The sequence below is a fragment of the Chionomys nivalis genome, chromosome 8 (genome assembly GCF_950005125.1).
Source record: "Chionomys nivalis chromosome 8, mChiNiv1.1, whole genome shotgun sequence".
Classification (NCBI taxonomy): Eukaryota; Metazoa; Chordata; class Mammalia; order Rodentia; family Cricetidae; genus Chionomys; species Chionomys nivalis.
Genome location: NC_080093.1, coordinates 64,188,582 through 64,209,362, shown reverse-complemented (window position 1 = coordinate 64,209,362; position 20,781 = coordinate 64,188,582). Strand labels below are relative to the sequence as shown.

The 20,781-nt window shown below is 50.0% G+C and overlaps 1 protein-coding gene across 2 annotated transcripts in view; it reads right to left on the bottom strand.

Moving 5' to 3' along the window:
* Positions 1–20,781, bottom strand: part of Fam53b (family with sequence similarity 53 member B) — a 105,608-nt gene that overhangs the window by 31,815 nt on the left and 53,012 nt on the right. For both annotated transcript variants that reach the window (XM_057777015.1, XM_057777016.1), the window contains exon 4: positions 13,396–14,174. In XM_057777015.1, the coding sequence (XP_057632998.1) occupies positions 13,396–14,174 (779 nt within the window). The remainder of the gene's footprint in view (positions 1–13,395; positions 14,175–20,781) is intronic.

Sequence of the window (20,781 nt, the reverse complement as noted above, 5' to 3'; positions counted from 1 at the left end):
CATTCTCGCAGTCCCTTCCCCAGCTGCATTCTTATTTCCCACTTTGGGAGCATAGAATGGCCTCACAGGAGCCAGCTCAGGGCGAGGCAGATCTGCAGGCAATCATGGGGTGGGCCACCTTATGTACGTCACTGTCACATTCCTGACCACCAAGGTAATTGTCCTGAGTCCTTTCAAGGACCAGCTTTTGGTGAGAAGTTGCTATGTAATCCAATTTCTTTCTGAATAGGGAAACTGAGGCACTGGGCTATTTAGCTCAGGGGTCAGATAGTACACATTAAAGGTCTGCAGGTTGATGGGCCCCTGTTGGAATGCCCCAGCCTCGCCAAGAAAGCCACAGATGCCATGTGCGCCGAGAGGTCCCACTGTGTAAAGAGAACCTGCTTCCCATCATCAGACTCTTTAACTGGAGAGGCTGAGCTGAAAGGTATGTTTTTAAAGTCCCATAGCATACCCCCTCTTCTCAAACTGGGCGGTGGTGATGCACGCCTTTAATCCCAGCACTTGGGAGGCAGAGGCAGACGAATCTCTGTGAGTTCGAGGTCAGTCTGGTCTACAAGAGCTAGTTCCAGGACAGCTAGGGCTATTACACAATGAAACCCTGTCTTGAAAGAGGAAAAAAAAAAGAAAAAGAAAAAATGCTCACTTTTCTCAAAGTATTAAAAGGAGGTGTGCTAGCAGGGCCCCTACAGAGCCCAAGACACTGGACTTCATCACTGTGAGTGCCCCTGAGGGCCTGCTCCTGAGTGTGAGGTCGTCCCTGTGGTCCCTCTTGTGCTATCAAGTCTCTCTAGGCTTCCAGGATGGGACAACTGGGAAGGCCTAAGTGGGGGACAGAAGCCCCTCATTTCTTCTACCTTACCTACGCTCTCGTGTGCCTGCCCCTTCTGGAGGCTGCTGGGCTTCAGCAAGACTACCTTCAGTGCCCACTCTGTCACTGCTCCAAACTTAAGTCTCAGATTCAGTAATAATCAATTTTTGCCTCACTTCATCCAGAATGATGACAGCTATCACTTCCGAATGCCTACAAGGCTCTATACTGGGGTAGGAGAGTCTAGAATGCACTCCCTGGACAATGCCTTAGAGCTCCCAGCTGCCATCTTGAGCCTGACTACTTGGATGTATTCACACTGGGAGCCCTCTCCGCAGCCCTAAGGAACCCGGCACCCTGAACCCTCCCTGGGCCATGTGATCGAGTACAACAAGCACACCCTGGGAACAACTCCTGGCTTCGGGACCAGGGCCACAATTCTGAACTTCAGTTTCTTGTGTAAACAGCAAGGAGCTGCTTTCTCGGGCTGTAAGGACGACACCTGTGTTGCCTATGCCCAGGACTGGCACATGCCAACCTTGTTGTTGAGTATCATTGATTCAGCAGCTGACTGTCCATCAAGAAACTGGGCCGTTGCCCCACTTCATTCGTTCATTTATTCATTCATTCATCCATCCACCCAAAGCAAGTATCCAGCAATCTGCTTACACTTCTCTGTTATCCATACAGCTCCTCCAGAGCATTCACACCTATCACATGGCTCAGGAGCATCTCCAGACACAGCTAGGTTACCATGTCACCAACACTGCCACCGACACTGAACCCACTAACAAACAAGACCAAGTGAAGAATGGCCATAGAAATGGGAGGGATCACTGGGTATTTGCAAGACTCACATGGACCTGTCCCCTATCCTTGTATCTGAATATCATGTGAATACGGCCCCCAAAGACCACAGTCCACAAGCCCTGGTCTCCCTCTTTCTTCTCCCTTGCTGCTACTCTGGGCTAGCCTGACACCAGAGCTGGGCTAGCCTGACACCGGAGCTGGGCTAGCCTGACACCGGAGCTGGGCTAGCCTGACTCCGGAGCAGTGGATGTTGCCGCTTCCTTTGGAAGCAGGGTAAGCGAGCTAACCTCCTTCTGCAGCCTCATCCCGCCCTACAGGGCATTGCTGGGTACAGGATACATGTGCAAGTGCCTGTTCGGGTCCCTAGAGAAGAAGTGTCACTTTGTTATTTTGCATGTTGATCAAACTTTCAGTGGGTGGGGCCTAGGGTAAATGAAGTACAGGACTCCAGTAAAAGGTTTCCGACATGAACCATGTCCTCTTCCTTCCTGGGAAGAAAGGACCGTGCCAGGAGGCTAATCAGGCGAGCGACCCAAACCAAAGAGAGGGCACTTAGCACTAGAGTAAGGTTGACTAGGTTAGGCTCTGACTCAGGGACCACGTCCTAGGCCCAGCTGTAAGAACCCATAGTTTGGCTGCCTAGGGCCAAAAATAAAACACAGTAACCTCCCACAGAGGAGACTGCCCACATCTAAAACCCTTTCAAAGGCTAGGATAATCAAGTTCAAATACAGATTCTGGTGTGGCAGGCTTGGGGTTGAGGCCAAATTCCAAATTTCTAGCGAATGGCTGAGCAGTGCTAGGTGCTGGAGGGAGAACAGCCTGCCCAGTGTGAGCTGGAAGCTTTCAGTGGCCACTTTCAGGCATTTCCAAGAGTTGGCAATGATCTTAATCTAATCTAGGATTCATCCTCTTCCAGAGGACCTACCAGCACCCTCCATTTCCCCAGATTTCCCTCTACTCCCACCTAGGGATTATGTAGAAACCAGAATTACCTGGGCCAAGTCTGCTGTAAAGACCTTGAATTCACCTCCTCCTACCAATCTGGGAGTCTCTGGGCCAACTCTCCAAGGTCTCTTGAGCTAAGTGTTGAACACCTCTGGGGCCCAGCACATCTTCCAGTAAACAGTTCACAGAAACATCATGAGGCTAAAATGAGCTGACGGGGTGCGGGGAGCTGCGTCAAACCCAAACAGAGGCTGCAATGGTCTCCAGGTGCAGCTCCAGTCCTAGGTCCACACAGATCTGGGCACCAAGAATCCCATGCGGCTTATATCTTACTTGCCTAAGAAACCACCTCTTCACTTTGCAAAGGGGACAACTTGAATACACGGAACCTCCCTTCGGAATGGACTCCTAGAGTTGCTCAATGCCAGCAAATCAATCAGAGGCTTGCCCAGAGCCTTCACTCCCTTCCTGGAAGCCTGTGACATGGCTCGGGGCTCCACCTGCTCTTCGGGGCCATGACCCACTCTTTCAACATCCACGTTTCTCGGGGCTCCAAAAATGACCCCATGACGTCCAAGAACATTTGTCTGGTCTTACCAGGTTCCTCTCATGTGCTGGGTGCCCAACATCCCTGGAGGGTAGCTCTAACACTGCCAAAAACTGCTGAAGACTAGTGAGGTGGCTCAGTGGGGAAAAGGTATCTGGCATAAAACCTGGTGACCAGAGTTTGATCCTGGAAAGCCATAGGGTGGAATAAGAGAACAGACGCCTACAGCTCCCAACGTCAGCAGAAGAACGTCAGGGAAACCGAGGCTGGAGGAAAAGCTGGCCTCTCTTGACTGTGTCCTGTGCTGGTCCACCACCAGCGCAGTCTGCTCCTCTCTCCACAGCTGCTTCAGCATGCGCCTCTTCCAGAGTATTCATCTCCGTGCCCTCTCTTCAGGCCTGGCCAGCTGTGGAGCCTTCAGACTGTAGGCTGCCAAGTCTCCGGAAGGGCTGGAGGGAGCAGCTTCCTGCAGTTGCTTCTCTGAGATACTGGTTCTTCCAAAACCTAGTTACACATACTTTTAGTGACTTCCTTGCACCAAATGGGTGGTTTGTCCTGGCCAGGCTCTGGTTGATCCAAGGGGCATGCCACACTCCTCTACACAGAACTGGCGAGGGCAGCTGCCTCGCCACCTGCTCCATGAATGGCAGATGCATGGTGTGGCCTTGTACAGTGTCGGGGCGGGACTGGGGGCCTGACGACCTTTAGAGATGATGCCAGTTTACTGTGTACGAAGGAAGTTTCTCTTCTGGGAGTTGTTTTATATGGTAGGGCCGAGCATTTCTTTTGTTTTCTAAAAGAATTTTTTAAAAATTCACCCTTTCCCACACCCAAGAGGACTATCTGAGAGTTCTAGTCTGTCAAGGGGGACACTGTAGATGCTGTGGCCATAAAGAACAATTAGCTCACACTCAACAAGACAGCTGAGGGAACCTGTGGAGAGGGAACGGCAGCGGAGAGCTGGTTGTCTATGCGGCATTCGTTTCCCTCAGTTCTCCACTGAGGCTGGAGGCTGCACAGAAGAGGACTAATCCAGATGGCCGAAACCACAAAATGTTCTAGATGAACAGGGAGAGGCTGCTGAGGCAGTGCTTGGGGTGGCAGAGGATCATATCCCAAAAGACACACCACCACCCGAGCCTGCACAGAACAGCCAGCAGTCTGTGGGTCTCAGGAATGGCACAGCCACGCTCAGCTCTGGGCCAGACTCGCCATCAATCTCATGTCTGTCCCAAGGATCCCTCTGCTTCCTTCGCTGGTCCTTGCTGAGGCTCTCCCAGCCCTGCTGGCACCAGGCTACTCAGGGCCTGGTGGTCCTTTAGAGAAGGCATTGTTCTGATGTCCTAGATGAAAAAGGCCCAACTCCTTCCTGAGGCTGTCAAGTGGTCCTTTTCCCTGGATCCTGAAGCCCACTGAGGTTTACTCAGGTTTATATGGAGACTGGAAGGGCCACCATAGACCTCCCCATTTCCCCGCCCCAGGAGATGCTACCCCAGCTGTTGTAAATTGACTAGACACGGCACAGCTGAGATGAGATCCAGCATGACAAGCATGCAAAACCATGGAAGAACCCTTCCATGGCCCCATGCCAGGCCAGCCCTCCTCCAGTCCTGAGCTTAGAGTCTCTAATGGACAAGGACAACACTCTTTAACAGAGGGACTGAGGCTCCAGAGGGAAAAGGGAGCCTGGCTGATAAACCCCTGGTACGCAATGACTGCAGGGAGGTGGCTCTACGGATGCTTGGTGAACCATCAGGCTTCATTTGTATTAAGAACAAGAAGAAACATGTGGGCTGGGGAGATGGCCCAGAGGGTAGAAACTCTTGCCGTGCAAGCACAAGGACCAAAAACAATCAATGTGATAGACAGATGTGTAGTGTGAGTTTCTGCATGCCCAGTGCTCTTGCAAGAAGAGGGGAGGTGGGACAGGAAAGTCTCTAGGAGCTCACAGGCCAGACGGCCTGGCATACACAGTGGAAAGACAACAGCGATCTGGTCTCAAGCAAGGTTGGAGGCAAGGACCAACACCTGCTGAAGTTGTCTTTTGACCTCTACATGTGTGCTATGGCATGCACGTGCCTGCATTCACACACCACTGTATACACACAAGGAAAGAAGAGACAGTCAAAGTTAGTGTGCAAATTGGATCACAGGGACTTATAATCAGGAAACTCTAAACAGAATATTCTAACCAAAGTTATGAATATTGGGTGAAAATTAGGGTGGCTAATTCTGCCAAGTACAGGCTACAGCTGAGAAGTTGGAGGCCAAGAGCAATAACTACACTTTGGTGGGTCCTGTAGTCCCCACTTGAGCATGCTTCTGGAGCCCTTAACACAATCAGCATGTTCACTGCCCACCTGTTCTAGTCCACAGTCAAGCTTGCCAACAGCACCTTGACTGCCCCGACTTCCCCAGGCCCTCAGCTCGTCATAGTCTAGAGACATTTTCAGGGCTTCTGTTGCCCCAGGATTTCAAACCCTTGAATACTTCCACCCTGTGTGCAAAATAAAAGTCAAACATCTTGTGTGTCTGTGTGTGTGTCTGTGTGTGTCTGTGTGTGTGTGTGTGTGTGTGTGTGTGTGTGTGTGTGAGAGAGAGAGAGAGAGAGAGAGAGAGAGAGAGAGAGAGAGAGAGAGAGTGTGTGTTTCTCAACATAGCCCTGGCTGTCCTAAAACTCACCAAGTAGACCAGCCTGGAGCTGCCCTGGGGAGTACTGAGCCTCAGCAGGAAAGGCTGTTCTCCTTCCCCATAGACTGTGGCCTCAGAAGACAGGGCTCACAGGACTCTGTGCCAGCACATGCAGGCCTGGTGAGCCAAAGGTGCTCCGGGTTTGATCCGGAAGCTCCAGGAGCTCGCATCTGGCGAACTGTTGTAGGGAAGAAGAGGCACCCACTCCCAAGAGTCCTGGAGCCCCCAGAGCACCACTGCCTCTCAAGCGAGGCATGGAAAATCACCAAGTGGCATGTGAAGCTGCCTCCCTGGCATAGTCCCAGGAGAACTCCTATTTCTCTCTCTTCCCCAGGAGATCAAAGCTATTATGTCAACATTTGGGCCCTGATCTGAGTGACCCATAGTAGACCGCTTATGCAACCTAAAGACTGAGCCTGGGAACAAGGAGGAATTCAAGCGTCTGAAGAGGCTTTTCCTGAAACACGGATTTCCCCCTCCAAGGTGCTATGGTACCGTGGACACACACCTATCTCTGAGGGAAAAGAAAGCCATGGGACAGGTATTCCAAACACAGTCCATTCCACAGTTGGCAGGGCTTGGCCTACCAGCAACACATACCCAGCAGGCTGACCAGAGTTGCAAAGAAGCTCTACCAGGATAGCTAGTTGATCCATGGGCACAGGAAAAAGTGCAGGCTCCTCAGCTGCAGCAGCTTCTTTCTGGAATTTCTTTTTCTTAGAATTTGCATATATTCATGTGTATTAGCAATACATGTATGTGTAAAAATGCACACAGCTGTGTGTATGCAAGCCAGAGGAAGGCACTGAGTGCCCTCTGTGACTTTCCGTTTCATTTTTATTTATTTTTTGACTGATTCGTTTACATGTATGAGTGTTTTGCTCACATGAACGTCTGAACGGAGGTCAGAAGAGGGCATGGGATCCCTTGGAACTTGAGTCACAGACAATTGTGAGCCGGCGTGTGGGTGCTGGGAATCAAACCCAGGTCCTCTACAAGAACATGTGTTCTTAACCACTGGGCCATCTCTCCAGGCCTCCACCTCCTATTTTTCAGCTAGGCTGGCAGTCTCTGCCCCTCCCCCACCCAGCTGGAGTTACAGGTGTGCACAAAACTGCACTCTGTTCTTTCCATGGGTGCTGTGATCTGTAAGCATGCACTCTTAACCACTAAGCCATTTCACGGTCCCTCGGCTCTCTTTCCTATAAAACTGTGTTGTTGAAAGCTACATGCTGGATCCACAAGTACATGACCCCTCTCTGCTCTCCTGAGAAAAAGCAATTGTAATTCCATTTCACAGATATAGAAGGTCCAGTGGATGCCAAGGGTGCACAGATCAGACCAGCAACGGCAGGGTGGGCTTTGTCTTTACTTTGATTCGGCACTTCCTTCATTTCAATACAACTCAGAGCTCCACCCCAGCCTGACTCCGTGCTGCAGATGTTCCGACCCTGAATTCCTCTCCCTACCATCAGGAAAGCTTCCCATCTAAGCAGCAAGGCCGATGAGGGACCAAGGAGTAGGCAAGCCACAGGTGAGGCAGAGGACACTGGAAGAGTAGACAAGGGAAGGCCACAAAGACTTAGGCCAGCCAGGCCTACAGCCAGGGATCTGGCCGAGCAAATGACAGGCTGACCCACAACTGCCAAGACTGCCTGAATAAGAAGTCACACATCCGGCAGCACGAAGAGCCACTCCACATGCTGACTAGAAGAGCCTGCCCCTGTTAACGGCAGCTCTACCGGTACACAAAGCAGAGAGGAGGCTGGCTGGAGGGAGGGAGCATCATCCAAAGGTGACTCTGCCCAGCCAAGAGTCAGGAGTCATCACTGAGCATCTGTTACAACCCCTGCTGTCTGCAGCAGCAGCTCCTCAGGAAGCACAGTCCTGTGGGCCCCACTCCACCAGGCCCTCTGAACTCATGGGCAGGACCCCAGCTCCCCTAACATATGCCAGCATGCTTGTTTCTAACTCGTGCTCTTTCCTGCCCCACAGCACCCCAGCCAGCTTTCAGGAGTTTCTCAAACATCTGCTAACACAACAGTTGCTGCCTGTTCTGGGGCCTCCTCGGGGAGCTTGAGGATGCAGCGTGTGGGCAGCTGCAATCAATCAAACCTCTGTTTCGGCATCCTGAGCCCTCCCTGTGAATGTCTTGCTTCTGTTTGAAGCTCTGTTGAAAAATATAATTTGTTTTCTCTTTCAAACTGACCAGCCTGGAGGTAAAAACACAGCACCCAGGGGCATAGCATTCATGAGCAATCTTATTAATTGTTGCTTTTCTGAAGTCTTTGCTCATACACATGATCCATGTTTAAATGGCTGTGCGTAACTCAGTACTTGCTGGGAGACAGGCAATGTCTGGGTGGTCAGGCCGGGTCTCAAATGAAGCAGTAACTATCAGTGCCAGGGAAAGTCCTGCTGCTAAGCAGTTCTCATGCTCAGCTCAGTTCTGCCCTCAGTTGCTATACACTGGCACTATGGAAACAGGAGGCTCAGCTGCACGGAACACCACAGGCAACAGGAACCTCAGACCACTTGAGGAGGAAAGCATGGGTGATTCAGAGGACCAGATCCAGACAGGACTGGACCGCATGGACTCCCATGCGGCCTTGGAACGGCTGACATCACAGAGTAGAGACCATAACTAAAAGTACAGGGAATGTGTCACTTCCCGTCCGGAGTACTCCTTCCTACGATCAGCCCCTCCCAGATTCAGATGGCGGTGTCACCTGCGGTCTCATCTGACATCCCTCCCTGGCCACAGTCCTAACACTGGGATTTTAAGATGTGAGCAAAGACAATTGGAAAGCATTTTTTTTTTTTATGGTGTTTCACCTTCACTGCTGAAAGGGACAAGGGCCATTGCTGCTGCTAAGACAGCTGTGCTCCAGGGATGTGACAGGAGATGGGGTGGCTGTGGGCTCCAAGGATATTCAGCCTCGGTTTCAAGAGTGCTTGCCGGGCATGGGGAGAGAATGCTCACATATGGCCAACTTCCAGGGGAGGCGGATGAATCCTATTCTGTCACCATTTCATCACCCTCGGCTTGCAACAGGGAGTTGAACAGGCACACCGACAGCCAGCAACTGCCTCCTTGCCGTTTACAAGAGAAAAGAACGGAGCAAGAGGATGAACACACACGGGACGGAAAATGGCTAAGACAGAAGGCGGCACTAGGACAGGAGGGGGCAGAAGACCAGGACCTATAACAGACGACAGACTGCACCTCGGGAACACTCAGCATGTGTCTATCCCTCCGCCCTTGCTGGTGCCCACACTTCTTCCTTGGCCCTGCCAAGCGCAATAGTGAACTGTGCGTGTCAGCACTCTTCGTGCGTGAGACAGTACGCTGGGTAACACAGCTGCTGTGTGCACGCACGCATGGCTAGATACACAAACCTCTACATCATACAAAAACACACGGAAGGACACAGAGACACAGGCACATGCATTCATGAACACTATACGATACGTTGCGTTGGTAGACCTGCAGTTGCTGTCTGAGCTCACTGAAAAGCTACCTGGGAAATGTGGTTCCCCCACACACACACTTCAGAGAGTGTATCTCAAAGAGTGTTCTACAAGATGGCCTGTGGGTGGACGGTCTCCCTGGCCCCAACTCAGTGTCATGGAAAAGAAGAGGAAAATGATACAAAAGTAAAAACATTACATCCTTTAGAACAGTCAGAAGGTGAACCATGAGCTGAGGATGTAGCTCAGAGCAGGAGTGCTTGCCCAGCATGCACAAAGACCTGGGTTTGATTCCCAGCGACACGGGGGGGGGGGGGGAGGGGGGGGAGGAAGGTAAACCGTTTCCAAAAGGGGTTACCATCCATCATCCCATGATACAAAGGTGCCTGCATTGGGAATGGTAAGTTGGAAGCTCATGCAGAGAGATCAGAAACTCCAACTAGCTACCTCCCTGACTTAATGTTTTGCTCTCCGCTGCTTCTGTCTATATGCTACTAGCTATTTAACCTTTACTTTGATTTGCTATGTACTATTAAATTCACTCATTTAAAACCAAAAACATGGCTATCCTAGAGCATTCTCCAGTTTACACAGAACACACACACACATTATATACAAACTGGTTTTTTGCCTAACCCCCCCCACAGCCCTGTGTTGGTTGTAGACCTGCTTACAAAGTAATGTTAAGCAAACTGCCAAGGGCTCCAGCATGTCATAACCCCTTTTTTTTTTTTTTTTTTTTTTTTTTTTGGAGGCCTTTTGATTTGTCAATGCCCCTCCTACATATGGATACAGAAGTAACTACTCTATCCAGAAAGGGTCTGCAGGTCTAGGAACCAGCAAAATCTCAGTCCTCTCAGGAGATGTAACACTGACTTCTACCAGAGAGTGTGCCCATGGCACATGCTCCTGCTAAATCCAGGGCAAGGAAGACTGGGCCTCAGAGCATCGACCTCAAGGCTCTCTGCCCTCTCCTGCTGATTGACTCTCAGAGCTCATCCTGACCCGGTTTCTTTTCTACTGGCAGATTAGAGAGCACTGACTCCCACCAGCTGCATAAAGGCCATAGGGAAGTCCCACAAGCCCACACCCTCAGGGTCTACTCTGGGCCCCAGGGGGCCCCTGGAGGGATTTGGTTTATTAGACACCAGCTGCTCCAAAGGTCTAACCAAAGAGACACTTTGTACCTTTATCTAAAGTGTTCAGACACCTGGGCCCAGACACCACGTGCCTTTAAAGATGTTCCTTTAGAGGAACACACAAGTAGAGCGAATATACCAACCAAGATCAAAGACCTATGAAGCAGGCTGGGAGGCAGCTCAGGAAAGAGAGGGCTGCACCAATCCTGGGGCCACGCCTGTCCTACAGACACAGAAAAACCCCTAACGTTCTTCCTCCACCCACGGGCAGACTTTGTACTCTTCTCAGCTGAAAACGTCCAGGGAAGCCACAGCGTGAAGGCTACCATTCCACCTCAACCATCCACTGGCAACGTGTGGGTCTCTCCACCAACCACAGGCTTGCCTGTTTGGAACCCAGGCTCAGGACCCTACAATGTCCTGGCTGAGTCCAGGACTCCTTTTAAAGATGTGCTGGAGTGTTTTGTATGTATGTATGTATGTGTATCACGTGCATACCTGGTACCCCTGGAGGCTAGAGAGGACATCAGATCCCTTGGAACTAAACTTAGGGGCAGTTTTGAGAATGTGGGTACAAAGAGCCAAACCTGTGTCCTCTGCAAGAACAGCAAATGCACTTAACCACTGAGCCATCTCTCCGGGCCCCTAATCCGGAACTCTTTACAAACACATGAGGATGGTCTCAGGCCTGATTATCACACCCCTTGGCAAGTAAGGGCCACCTCCTGAGACCACATACTACTGCATGGGAGCCAAAGCAGGCAGAACCACAGAGCCCCACGGAAAGACGGCTGGCCAGAGAGAGAGATGCTTGGTGGAACGCCATCCTTGGGGCCTGACCTCTGGCGATATAGGGTGCACATTCTTTTTTTTTTTTTTAAACTTTTATTTATTTATTTATTTATTTATTTATTTATTATGTATGCAATATTCTGTCTGTGTGTGTTTGCAGACCAGAAGAGGGCAGCAGACCTCGTTACAGATGGTTGTGAGCCACCATGTGGTTGCCGGGAATTGAATTCATGACCTTTGGAAGAACAGGCAATGCTCTTAACCACTGAGCCATCTCTCTAGCCCGAGGGTGCACATTCTTCCCAAGTGACTCTCTCCTTTCCCTGTGCCTTGTCCCACCACTGGGACACTCATGGCCAAGGAGCCACCCAAGGTGGACCGGCTGAACCAGGGTGGCCTTCTGAGGCTCCAGTGAACCTTCCTGGATATTAAAGGCCTGCCTGGAACTGATGAGGCAATACACACGGGCACAGCCCCACCGAGCAATATATTTTTAAACAGCTTCTACACACGGGAGACCAGAAAATATCTTCAGTGATTCAGTGGTGTTATTCCAGCTTGTGGCCAGTGAAATCTGGTAGCACGTGTAAGCTGGCTTTATTACCTCGCTAGCTTATTCACCAATACTGCTTGGCCCAACAAAGTTAACTGAGGCTGAGTACCCAGAACCCAGGGCTCTGTTTCCTGCAGAAGTCCCTGAATGCTGTCCTCCTTTAACCTACTTCAGTCTATCTGGAGATGGAAAACTTCCTCTCAGTAACCAACACACACGTTCAGTTACTGTCCAGTGAGTAAGCCAGGAAGATCTGCCAGGAGGAAGGGCCTCTGTTGGAACCAAGATGGAAGTCATGGAAGCTGGACATGGGAGGAGGCAGGAGCTCTGTCCCAAGTCAATCCATGGGCACAGGAGTGGCACAAGCATATCACTAACTTGTCCCCAGTTGTCCTGTGCGGGGCCTCGGCTAATCTGTAAAGGTGGCTCAAAACTGTGAACTTTGAGGCCACCCAGATAGATACCTGTACCTTGTCTTCAGTGGGGGACTGACAGGCTTGGTGAATGAAAGAAACAGAAAGTGACTCTATGAATAGAAACCATGTCTTTCTTGAAAGTAGGTGGTTCCATGGGGCAGGGACCAGTGTGGAGAACCTAAGACTGCTCACTGGTTACACCTGTCTGGTGCAGAACAGTCACCGTGAGCCTGCCTGCCCTGGATCTGCCCATGGTCTGAAGAACGTGGCCAACCCTGCGGAGCCCACTCCCTCACTAGCAAATAGATCGCCATTTCCTCAAACCAAGCAGTAACCAATGTTTTATACAGAACACCAAAAGTGAATACATTACAGCACTGAGCAAGAAGCCTCCCGGATGGGCACGGAGCTGACAGGACCATGTTTTGCCCACCACAGTCAACCATCCTAGAGTTAATAATGGTCACAAGGACCAATGTTACACCATAGGTGTCACCGTCTTCATCACATCCTAAGACCTCTACAGTGAGAACCAATCAATGCAGCCAGCCCTCACTTAGCCTCTGACCCTGTCCTGATGGTGGTGCCTAACACCAAGACCATCTCATTCAGATTGATACCCAGGAGAAGTGCTGGCAAGACAAAGAGGACAAAGACAGGGGAACAGGAGCACCCGGGAGAGGCTCCTCCTGTACCAAGGACAGCTGCAGAGGTGGCACAGAGGGTACTGATGGCAATTTCTAGGTAATCTAAAGATTTGACGGTTTAATCAAAGGGACTGATCCCTTCCTACCTTTTCTAAAGTCATTAACTCATGGCCCTGATCTAGGGATCAGCATAATCTGGGTGACTGAACACTGGTGTGTGGGCTCCAGGAGAAGAGGTACCAGCAAAGGGCCAGAAGAGGATTAATTAGTGTTCGGTCACACTGGACTCCCAGCCAATGCCTGCCTCTCACCATCTGTCCGCTCCTGTTCCACTGGCAATGAGCTTTAACAAGATAAGAGCACGCCTCATTTTAAGTGGAGAGAACCAGATACTTAAGAAAAAGAACTTGAAAAGGATTTTTTTTTTGATAGTACTTTCAAAACAAGGAAACTGAGTCCCAAACATTTCTGAAAATATCACTGTGCACTTAACTGGCTGGACCGGGACTAGAAGTCCCAGAGAACAGCGAGTTGCTTCTGGAGACTCTTCTAGGCCAGTGGGACACTTACCTGTGCCATTTTGGCAAGGTCTAGAGAAGGCCTTTGCTCCTGCACTTCGTCAGGACGCCGCCGTTTCACACCGATCTTCTTGTCGTTAAGGACGCACGGCTGGGAGCGGCTGCGGGCAAGTCCACTGGAGCGTCTTGCCAGCTCTGGCGTTGAGGCAGGTGTGCTGTTGGCGGAGGGGGGACAGTGTTCTGGGAAGGAGAACTGCTCGTGTGAGCAAGAGAGGGACCGCTGCAGGTCCAGCCGGCCCCCTCCCACAGGGCGTGGGTCGGGGCTCCAGGTATCGCCCACCTGTCCACAGGGAGCTGAACCTGGTGTTCCTTGGCAGGGCTGTCCCCCAAAGGGCTGGTGTAGGCTTGACTGGTGGCACGGTGAGGAGAGCCCATTGGCCCGAGCAGGGAGGCTGAAGCTGGAGCTCCGCTGCATGGGGCTGACGCCGTTGGAGTAGCGCTGGACACTGCCCCCACTGTAGCAGCGTCTCTTCTCCACAGGAGTCCAGACTTTGGACCCCAAGGGCCGCCATGACGTCCGGCAGCTGGACATCTCATCAGAGAAGGATAGTGACCGGCACTGGCGTTTGCTGGGGGGAGCTGAGGGGTTCCCGTTGTGGTCACTGATGCTGAGGTCTTTGATTAAGCTGGTCACTGCACAGGCAGTCACCGCCTCCTGGTGCCAGAGGGAGCCATCCTGACACTTTTCAGGCAGACACTCCCAGATGCTGGCGCTTGGCTGGTCAATCTGAAGAGGGCATTTTCTGTCCAGGTCTCGCCATCTGTCATTTTCTGGTGCATAAATACAAAGAGAAAAACAGGATCTGAGAAGCCTTCCCAACACCCTATGTTCCTCTACCAAGAGCCTGTTTGCTATGTAGTACTTTGGCACCACAAAGACTCTCATAAATCGGTCAGTTCAACCTTACTTTACAGACGGAAACTGAGGCCCAGAGGAATGAGGCCCAACATGCTGAATTGGAAGCAGAACATGTCCTTGGGTCCAGACTCATTCCTGGGGTTCCTGATCCAGCTTTCCTCCCAACATCCCAGGATGGTGGCTTGTTCTGAGTCCTGCCCTGGTCAGGGGCAGAGTGAGGGGAGCAGTGTAAGTCAGCATACGGCGGAAGACCAAAGCCAACACTGAATCTTGGCCACTTCAGATGGTCAAGGGCAAGATGGGGCTGGGATACCGATAATTTAGCTCATCTGAATTCCATCATCAAAACGTCTGCTCATAAAAGATACAGAATCTTTTACTGATGCCTTCCACCAAAATATCCAACAATATCAGCATTGACACCAGGGGTCAACCACAGAAACTTTCTTCATAGTCATTTCATTTCTTGCTGAAACTGAGATATATGAATCACTTGAACAAGAGTAACACTTAGAGCTGGGCGGTGGTGGCACACTCACTCGGGAGGCAGAGGCAGGAGGATCTCTGTGAGTTCAAGGCCAGCCTGGTTTACAGAGCAAATTCTAAGGACAGCCAGGGCTACACAGAGAAACCCTGTCTCAAAAAAACAAAACAAACCAAAAAAATTAAAAAATTAAAAAGAAAAGCAAATAAAAAGGCCATTCAACTCTGTTCCAACACATGAATCCATGGGCTGGTCCAACTGTGGGATGCTGCTCAATCTAACTTGAACTACTATTTCAGTAAAATCGTAAGAATAAATTAATGTTTCTCTCCTATAGAATCAGGAGCCATGCTGGGAATTTTAGGAGATGCAAAGATCAATCTGGAAAAGTTCCTGTCCTCAGATTTGCAATACAAAAGCAAAGATCAGAAGCATGTGCTGTCGGGAGTTGCCTGTCTAACTCTGAAAATCTGTGTGTGTGCACCAGCTGGCAAATGTGACAGCTTGAGTCAGGCAGTCAGTGGAACTAGAAACGCTAGACAGTGCTGGAAATGGCACGCAGTAGGCATCTACATGTCCCCACTGACACCCACAGCCAGGCAGATCACTCACTGAGCGTCCTTTTTTGGACCATGACATTCACACAGCATCCTGCCTGAAGGATCACCCTGGCCCAGGGCAGGCAATACAGCTCTATGACACAGTGAAAACTCAGGCCAATCTGACCCTGGCCCTGCCTCAAGAGGCTTATAGTACAGGAAAATGTACTATGTTTCAAGAGACTGCTCTATCCTAGGTGATGCACACTTCAGGTAGCAAGGACTGTGAAATGAGCTCCCTCCCCAGCGCCGCTCTGCCACCTCTTCCAGGCAGGATGCTACCCTGTACTCTAGGGCCTTGAGCCTGTGGCAAACCTCCTGCCTCAGCTTCCCAAGTGATGGAATTAGATAGGAGACACCATGACCACACCTGGCTTACAGGGGTCACTTCTCTCAAAGGCCACTGAGAAACACCTGGACTGAATGTCACCCAGACGTCACCTAATCACCAGGTGAAGGGAGCCAAAGGAAGGCAAACCAAGGCTAGACATAAAGTTCCTTCTTCCCAGACTCTCATGACTCTGCTAAGCCATGAGACAGGTGGCCTGAAGGGACTGCAGCCTGGGCAAAGGACACAGGACTGCCCAGGGCTATAAACACCGAGAGTCTCAGGAGGTAGAGAGACAGAGAAAAGACTTACTGCAAGTTTAGCTGGACAGCTGGGAACAGAGCAGGACTGTGGCTGAACATTCAAAGACCTCAACTCAGAATCTTCCCCACCCTGACGAAGGCAGCTCTGATACCTATTCTTCTAGGTGAATTTGATAAATTACTTTCAAATATAAACGTTATCCCCCAAAAAAGGCTTTTTGCAAACTGCTTATATTGTTCAAGTATGCTTTCATTACCCATGTAATAAAAGTATTCCACTCCTTTTGAGTGTTCTCCCTTTCCCCAAGTGTGATGTGTGTATTTATATGTGGTGTGCGTATGGGTGTGTGTGTGTGTGTATGTGGTGTGTGTTTCTGCATACAGTGTGTATGTGTGTATAGTGTGTATGCATGTATGTTTGTGTGGTGTATATGTGGTGGGTATAAAAGTGTCCGTATGGTATGTTTGTATGTTTATTTGTGTGATGTATTGTGTTTGCATGGGGTGTGTGTTTGTGTGCTCACAAGGTGGTATGTGTGCATGTGTACATGCATGTCTGTGTAAACCAGAATAGAACAACCTCAGGTATTAGTCCTCCCATCTTGTTTGAGACAGCATCTCTTTTGCTCACTGATGTGTATGTCAGACTAGCTGGTCAGTGACCTTCCAGAGTCTCCTGCGAGGGGTCACTGAGACTACCGACATGAGCTCCTCTGTGTCTGGCTTTTCCGTAGGTCTTGGACCTGAACTTAGGTCATCTGCTTGCATAGTGCACGCTTCACCCACTGGCCCATCTCCCCTGCTCAATGTTTACCATTCTTTGAAAACAGTTTTAATTTGACATTAGTTCCGTGAACAAAAATAATGAATTCAAAATAGAGGAAATATAAACTAAACTTGGCATGGTAAATATAAATCCAGTTTAATTCCAACAAGTTGAGACAGGAGGATAGCCTGAGCTACAGAACGAGAAATACAAACTAACATGGACTGAGTCATGGCTGTCTATTATGGAAAAAGAAAAGTAATCCTAAGAAAATGTGAAAATCAAATCAAAATGGTTAACAAATTGGTAGGTATAATTAAAATGTCCTACAACAGGTGGCCGGTTAAACAGATTACAAGACAATAACACACAGCACGTAACAGTGCAGTTAATGGCGTGGGGAAAGGCCAGTGATATTGCTAAAAAAAGCTGCGTATAAAGCCCTATGATTCCTATTTAGTAAAATTCAGAGTGTGCTACACATGCACTAAAAATAAACAGACTGATCCTCAGGTGGCTGGCTAATTTATGCTTTCTGAGCTTTGTTTTCCTTGTCCGCACACTTCCTAGGAGAAGGTGGACTAACAAGCATGTGAGAGCTGCGGCTGTTGTGTCCACAGAGCTGGGCTCAGCCTTAGCTCTGGAAGGGAGCCTCTCTAGAACCAGGGCCCAAACCTCATCTTCCTCTAGGTTCTCTCCTCCGGGTTTTCAGGAAGTTGCTGGAACCAACTTCCCTTTGAGGCCAAGACACTGAAAACACCACAAGGCTCAGGGGTGTGGTAGAGGCCGAGGAAGAAACCAGTGGGCCTATCCACAGAACACCGAAAGACCAAGATGGCACCACAGCTGGTGCTTGGGAGCCTGGGACACAAAACAGAATGTGTCTCGGTCAAATGCAGAGAAAGAGAAGCTATCAGTTTAGAAGAGGTTGGTCCCATCTACGGAGGGATTTCACTTGCTTTTCATTCTGCCGGACTACCACCTCTGAGGCTCTCTGGGGTCCTTCCCAGAGTGTAGCACACAGCAGACCTGGCAGAGAGTGGGAGGACAGGAAGGAGGAGAGGGTACAAAATGAGGCCGTGGGTATTTACTTGCGGTTTCTTGTCACTGTCCTTAACACAAGCAGGTTCCATCTGGCTATGCCAGAAACCCCGGGCCTACCGAGCCATGGACTGGCTACATAGGAAACAGGCAGGCAGCCAGGTAGGGTCGAGCGAAAGCTATTTTGAACAAGGAAAGAAAGCATTGCTAGCAGGTATCAATAGCAGCCATGTGGCGTGGCCACTTGTCCTGCCCGCAGCACAGATTCTAGTGGTTCCTAGCTTTATCACTTTGAAAAGTACAATACAAAAAAGTAAAAACAACCAAAGCTATGTTTAGCTCTCATGTTTCCACTCTTCACTCAGGGTCCAGAAAGCAATCTGTTGGGTCAGGTCACCAGACAAAAGAACAGGAATAGAAGCTGATTTTTGATGGCAAACTGCCCTATGTGTGAAGTCAACGTTCCAGAGCACAAAGGGCTCTGAAGAGAAGATAGCAAGTGCCCCCACCCTGCCATTCAACATCACTTCTGCACAAACAACTGGAAGGCTTTCCAAAGTGACAAAGGCCAAGGATATGGAGGGGCCACTGAGCAATGGTCACTTGATATGGCTAGAAAGGGCATGGCCCTTGGTTTGACTCTCAGCTCTGCACACTTCTTGATCTCTCTCAGCTGCTCAGAGAAGACGCAGGCCCAGCAAAGCACCCAGAGCAGTCTCTCAGAAGTGGCAGCCATCAATGTAATTCTGAGAGGACAGCACCAAAAATCATGCTTGTATTTGAGACCTGATCTTCCGCACCTGGTACCAATGTCTGTAGAGTCAGGCAGAAAAGGGAACCAATATTTTCTATTCTAGGCTTTTCTAGGATATGGGTCCAGGATTTGCCTGTGGACAATGAAGGGAGGAGGTGGAACTGGGAGGTGGGGAATAGAGATGCAGAGCCCTGGTCGCTACGAATTTGATTCGTAAGCTTGAAGCTGGGTAGGTTTGATTTGCTGCTGCTTTGGGCAATCAGAGGATGGCAAACCTATAGAAAAGAATCTCTTTGCTTTTCAAGTTCTTGGAAATCCATGTTTCACAGGCCAGGTAGCAACTTCCTGGGTTTCCACCCCAAACGACACACAGCCAACATTATGCCATCCCTATTTTATCAACTGTCAGAAGGATCTTAAAAAGCTCCTCAGTGTTCCCAGTGCATTCACGTTCACAAGTGTGAAATGGACACAGTGGTGAGAATGTGTCAATGCGCGCGAGTGCGTGCGTGCGTGTGTGTGCATGTAACGACAGCATATCACCTTGTCTATGAATGGGAGGATAAGCTACACAGACATAAATAGACCCTGGGCCCAGCTCTCCCACAAGTGAACCACAGGACCAAAGTCTTTTCCAAAGCCAAAGCTCGAGGACTGAGCCTGAAGTCTCTGGCCAGTTACCCTCTTGAGATGAGGAAACGGACCCCAAATCCACACTTAACAGAATCCAGTCCTGCTGCCCTGACCAGAAAGCAGAGGCTGCTGGATTCACAGATCTTGAGTTGTAAGACAGAAAAGCACTTGAAGGAACACAAATAGCATTTGACCTCAAATGTTCTTGTTTCCATTTCAGGACTTAAACTGGGAAATTCCCAGGGGCCCATATTCTTGAGGGACTACGTGACTTCTTATGTTCAAAAGACAGAGGAGGCTTACAGCCTTGGAGATCTCGGTGCTGTGTTTCCGACACTCTCTTAGAATGACATAACCAGATCACAAGGTGGTTTCTAGAATAGCTCAACACAGACCCAACAGGCTGGATTCTCGCAGCCTTCAAGCCCAGGGAGCGAGCCCCAAGCCTGACCCGGGGCTGACTCACTCCTGGGTTTCATACCTGTCTACTCATACTGACAGTGAGGTATGCTCACGCATCCCCGCTTCCCCCAGGCTGTGGTGTGCTAACCTGGCCTCAGGGCTGCAAGGACATCTGTTCTCAGCAGAAGCTCACCAACCTTTGAAAGAACTGGCGTCTTTCTGAAGGCAGCTTTGCTAAACTGATCTTTTGATAAGAACATTGAGGGAGAAGCTAAGCAATAACTTGAGCTTCCCCACAAGGTCTCATCTGGTTAATTGCTTGGTGTAGGTTGTTTTTAAAGACAGATTCTCACTCTACAGCTCAGGCTGACTTGAAACTCGCTGTGTTCCCCAGGCTGGATTTGAATTTGCTGCAATCTTCTTGTCTTAGTTTTCCAGATGATGGGATTACAGCCCTTGTGTATGGCTCTTCTCGTCTGACCTTAATGTTTAGAGCCTGTGTCACCAGAATGGAAACTTACTAGTTGCTGAGTCAGGAAGAAAGGCTCCTGGGCCTCTCTGCTTTAGCCTCTGGCCCCACCACGCTTTAGGGACAATGATACAAGACACCAAGTTCTTTCACAAGGACCTCACACAGACAAAGTGTTAGGATGGCTGAAGGTGACATCTGGGGAAACAGGGGCTCTGAAGGAAGGGACAAAGATCAGGGTACGGAAAGGCTACCAGGGCCTTTGCTTCACCAGTAGGGCAGGGACTGCGAACGGCAGCTGTCATGGCTTGTGGCAAGCCCGTAGTCGTGGAAGAAAAAAAATATGGGTCAGTGGACCTACTAAGATAGAAAACTGTACTAGGCTGAACGACGAAGGCACAGATCTCTGCTTCCTCATCTATACAAGGTGGTGTGGAGTGGAGTCCTGACAACCCTCTCAACTCTGACAGGAGACTCCACTTCACCCCCAAGCTCCCAGGAGCACGTGCGAATGTGGGGAAGCAAGTATTCTCCACAGTAACAAAATCCAAAGGGACGGAGAGGCCAAGTTGGCCCCCTCATTTTTTTTCACTCCTTCCTGTTTGGGGTATATTACAGCACATGTGAGATAGACAGTTCTCGAAGCCACGCACACAAGGCCAGGTGCCTCTGTATTAGATGAGGGAACTGTCAGGGAGGGCAGCTCTTCAGGAAACTGTCAACAGATGCATTACCTACCAAAATGAGGTTCTCGCTGAAAGTGACAGAGAACACCAACAT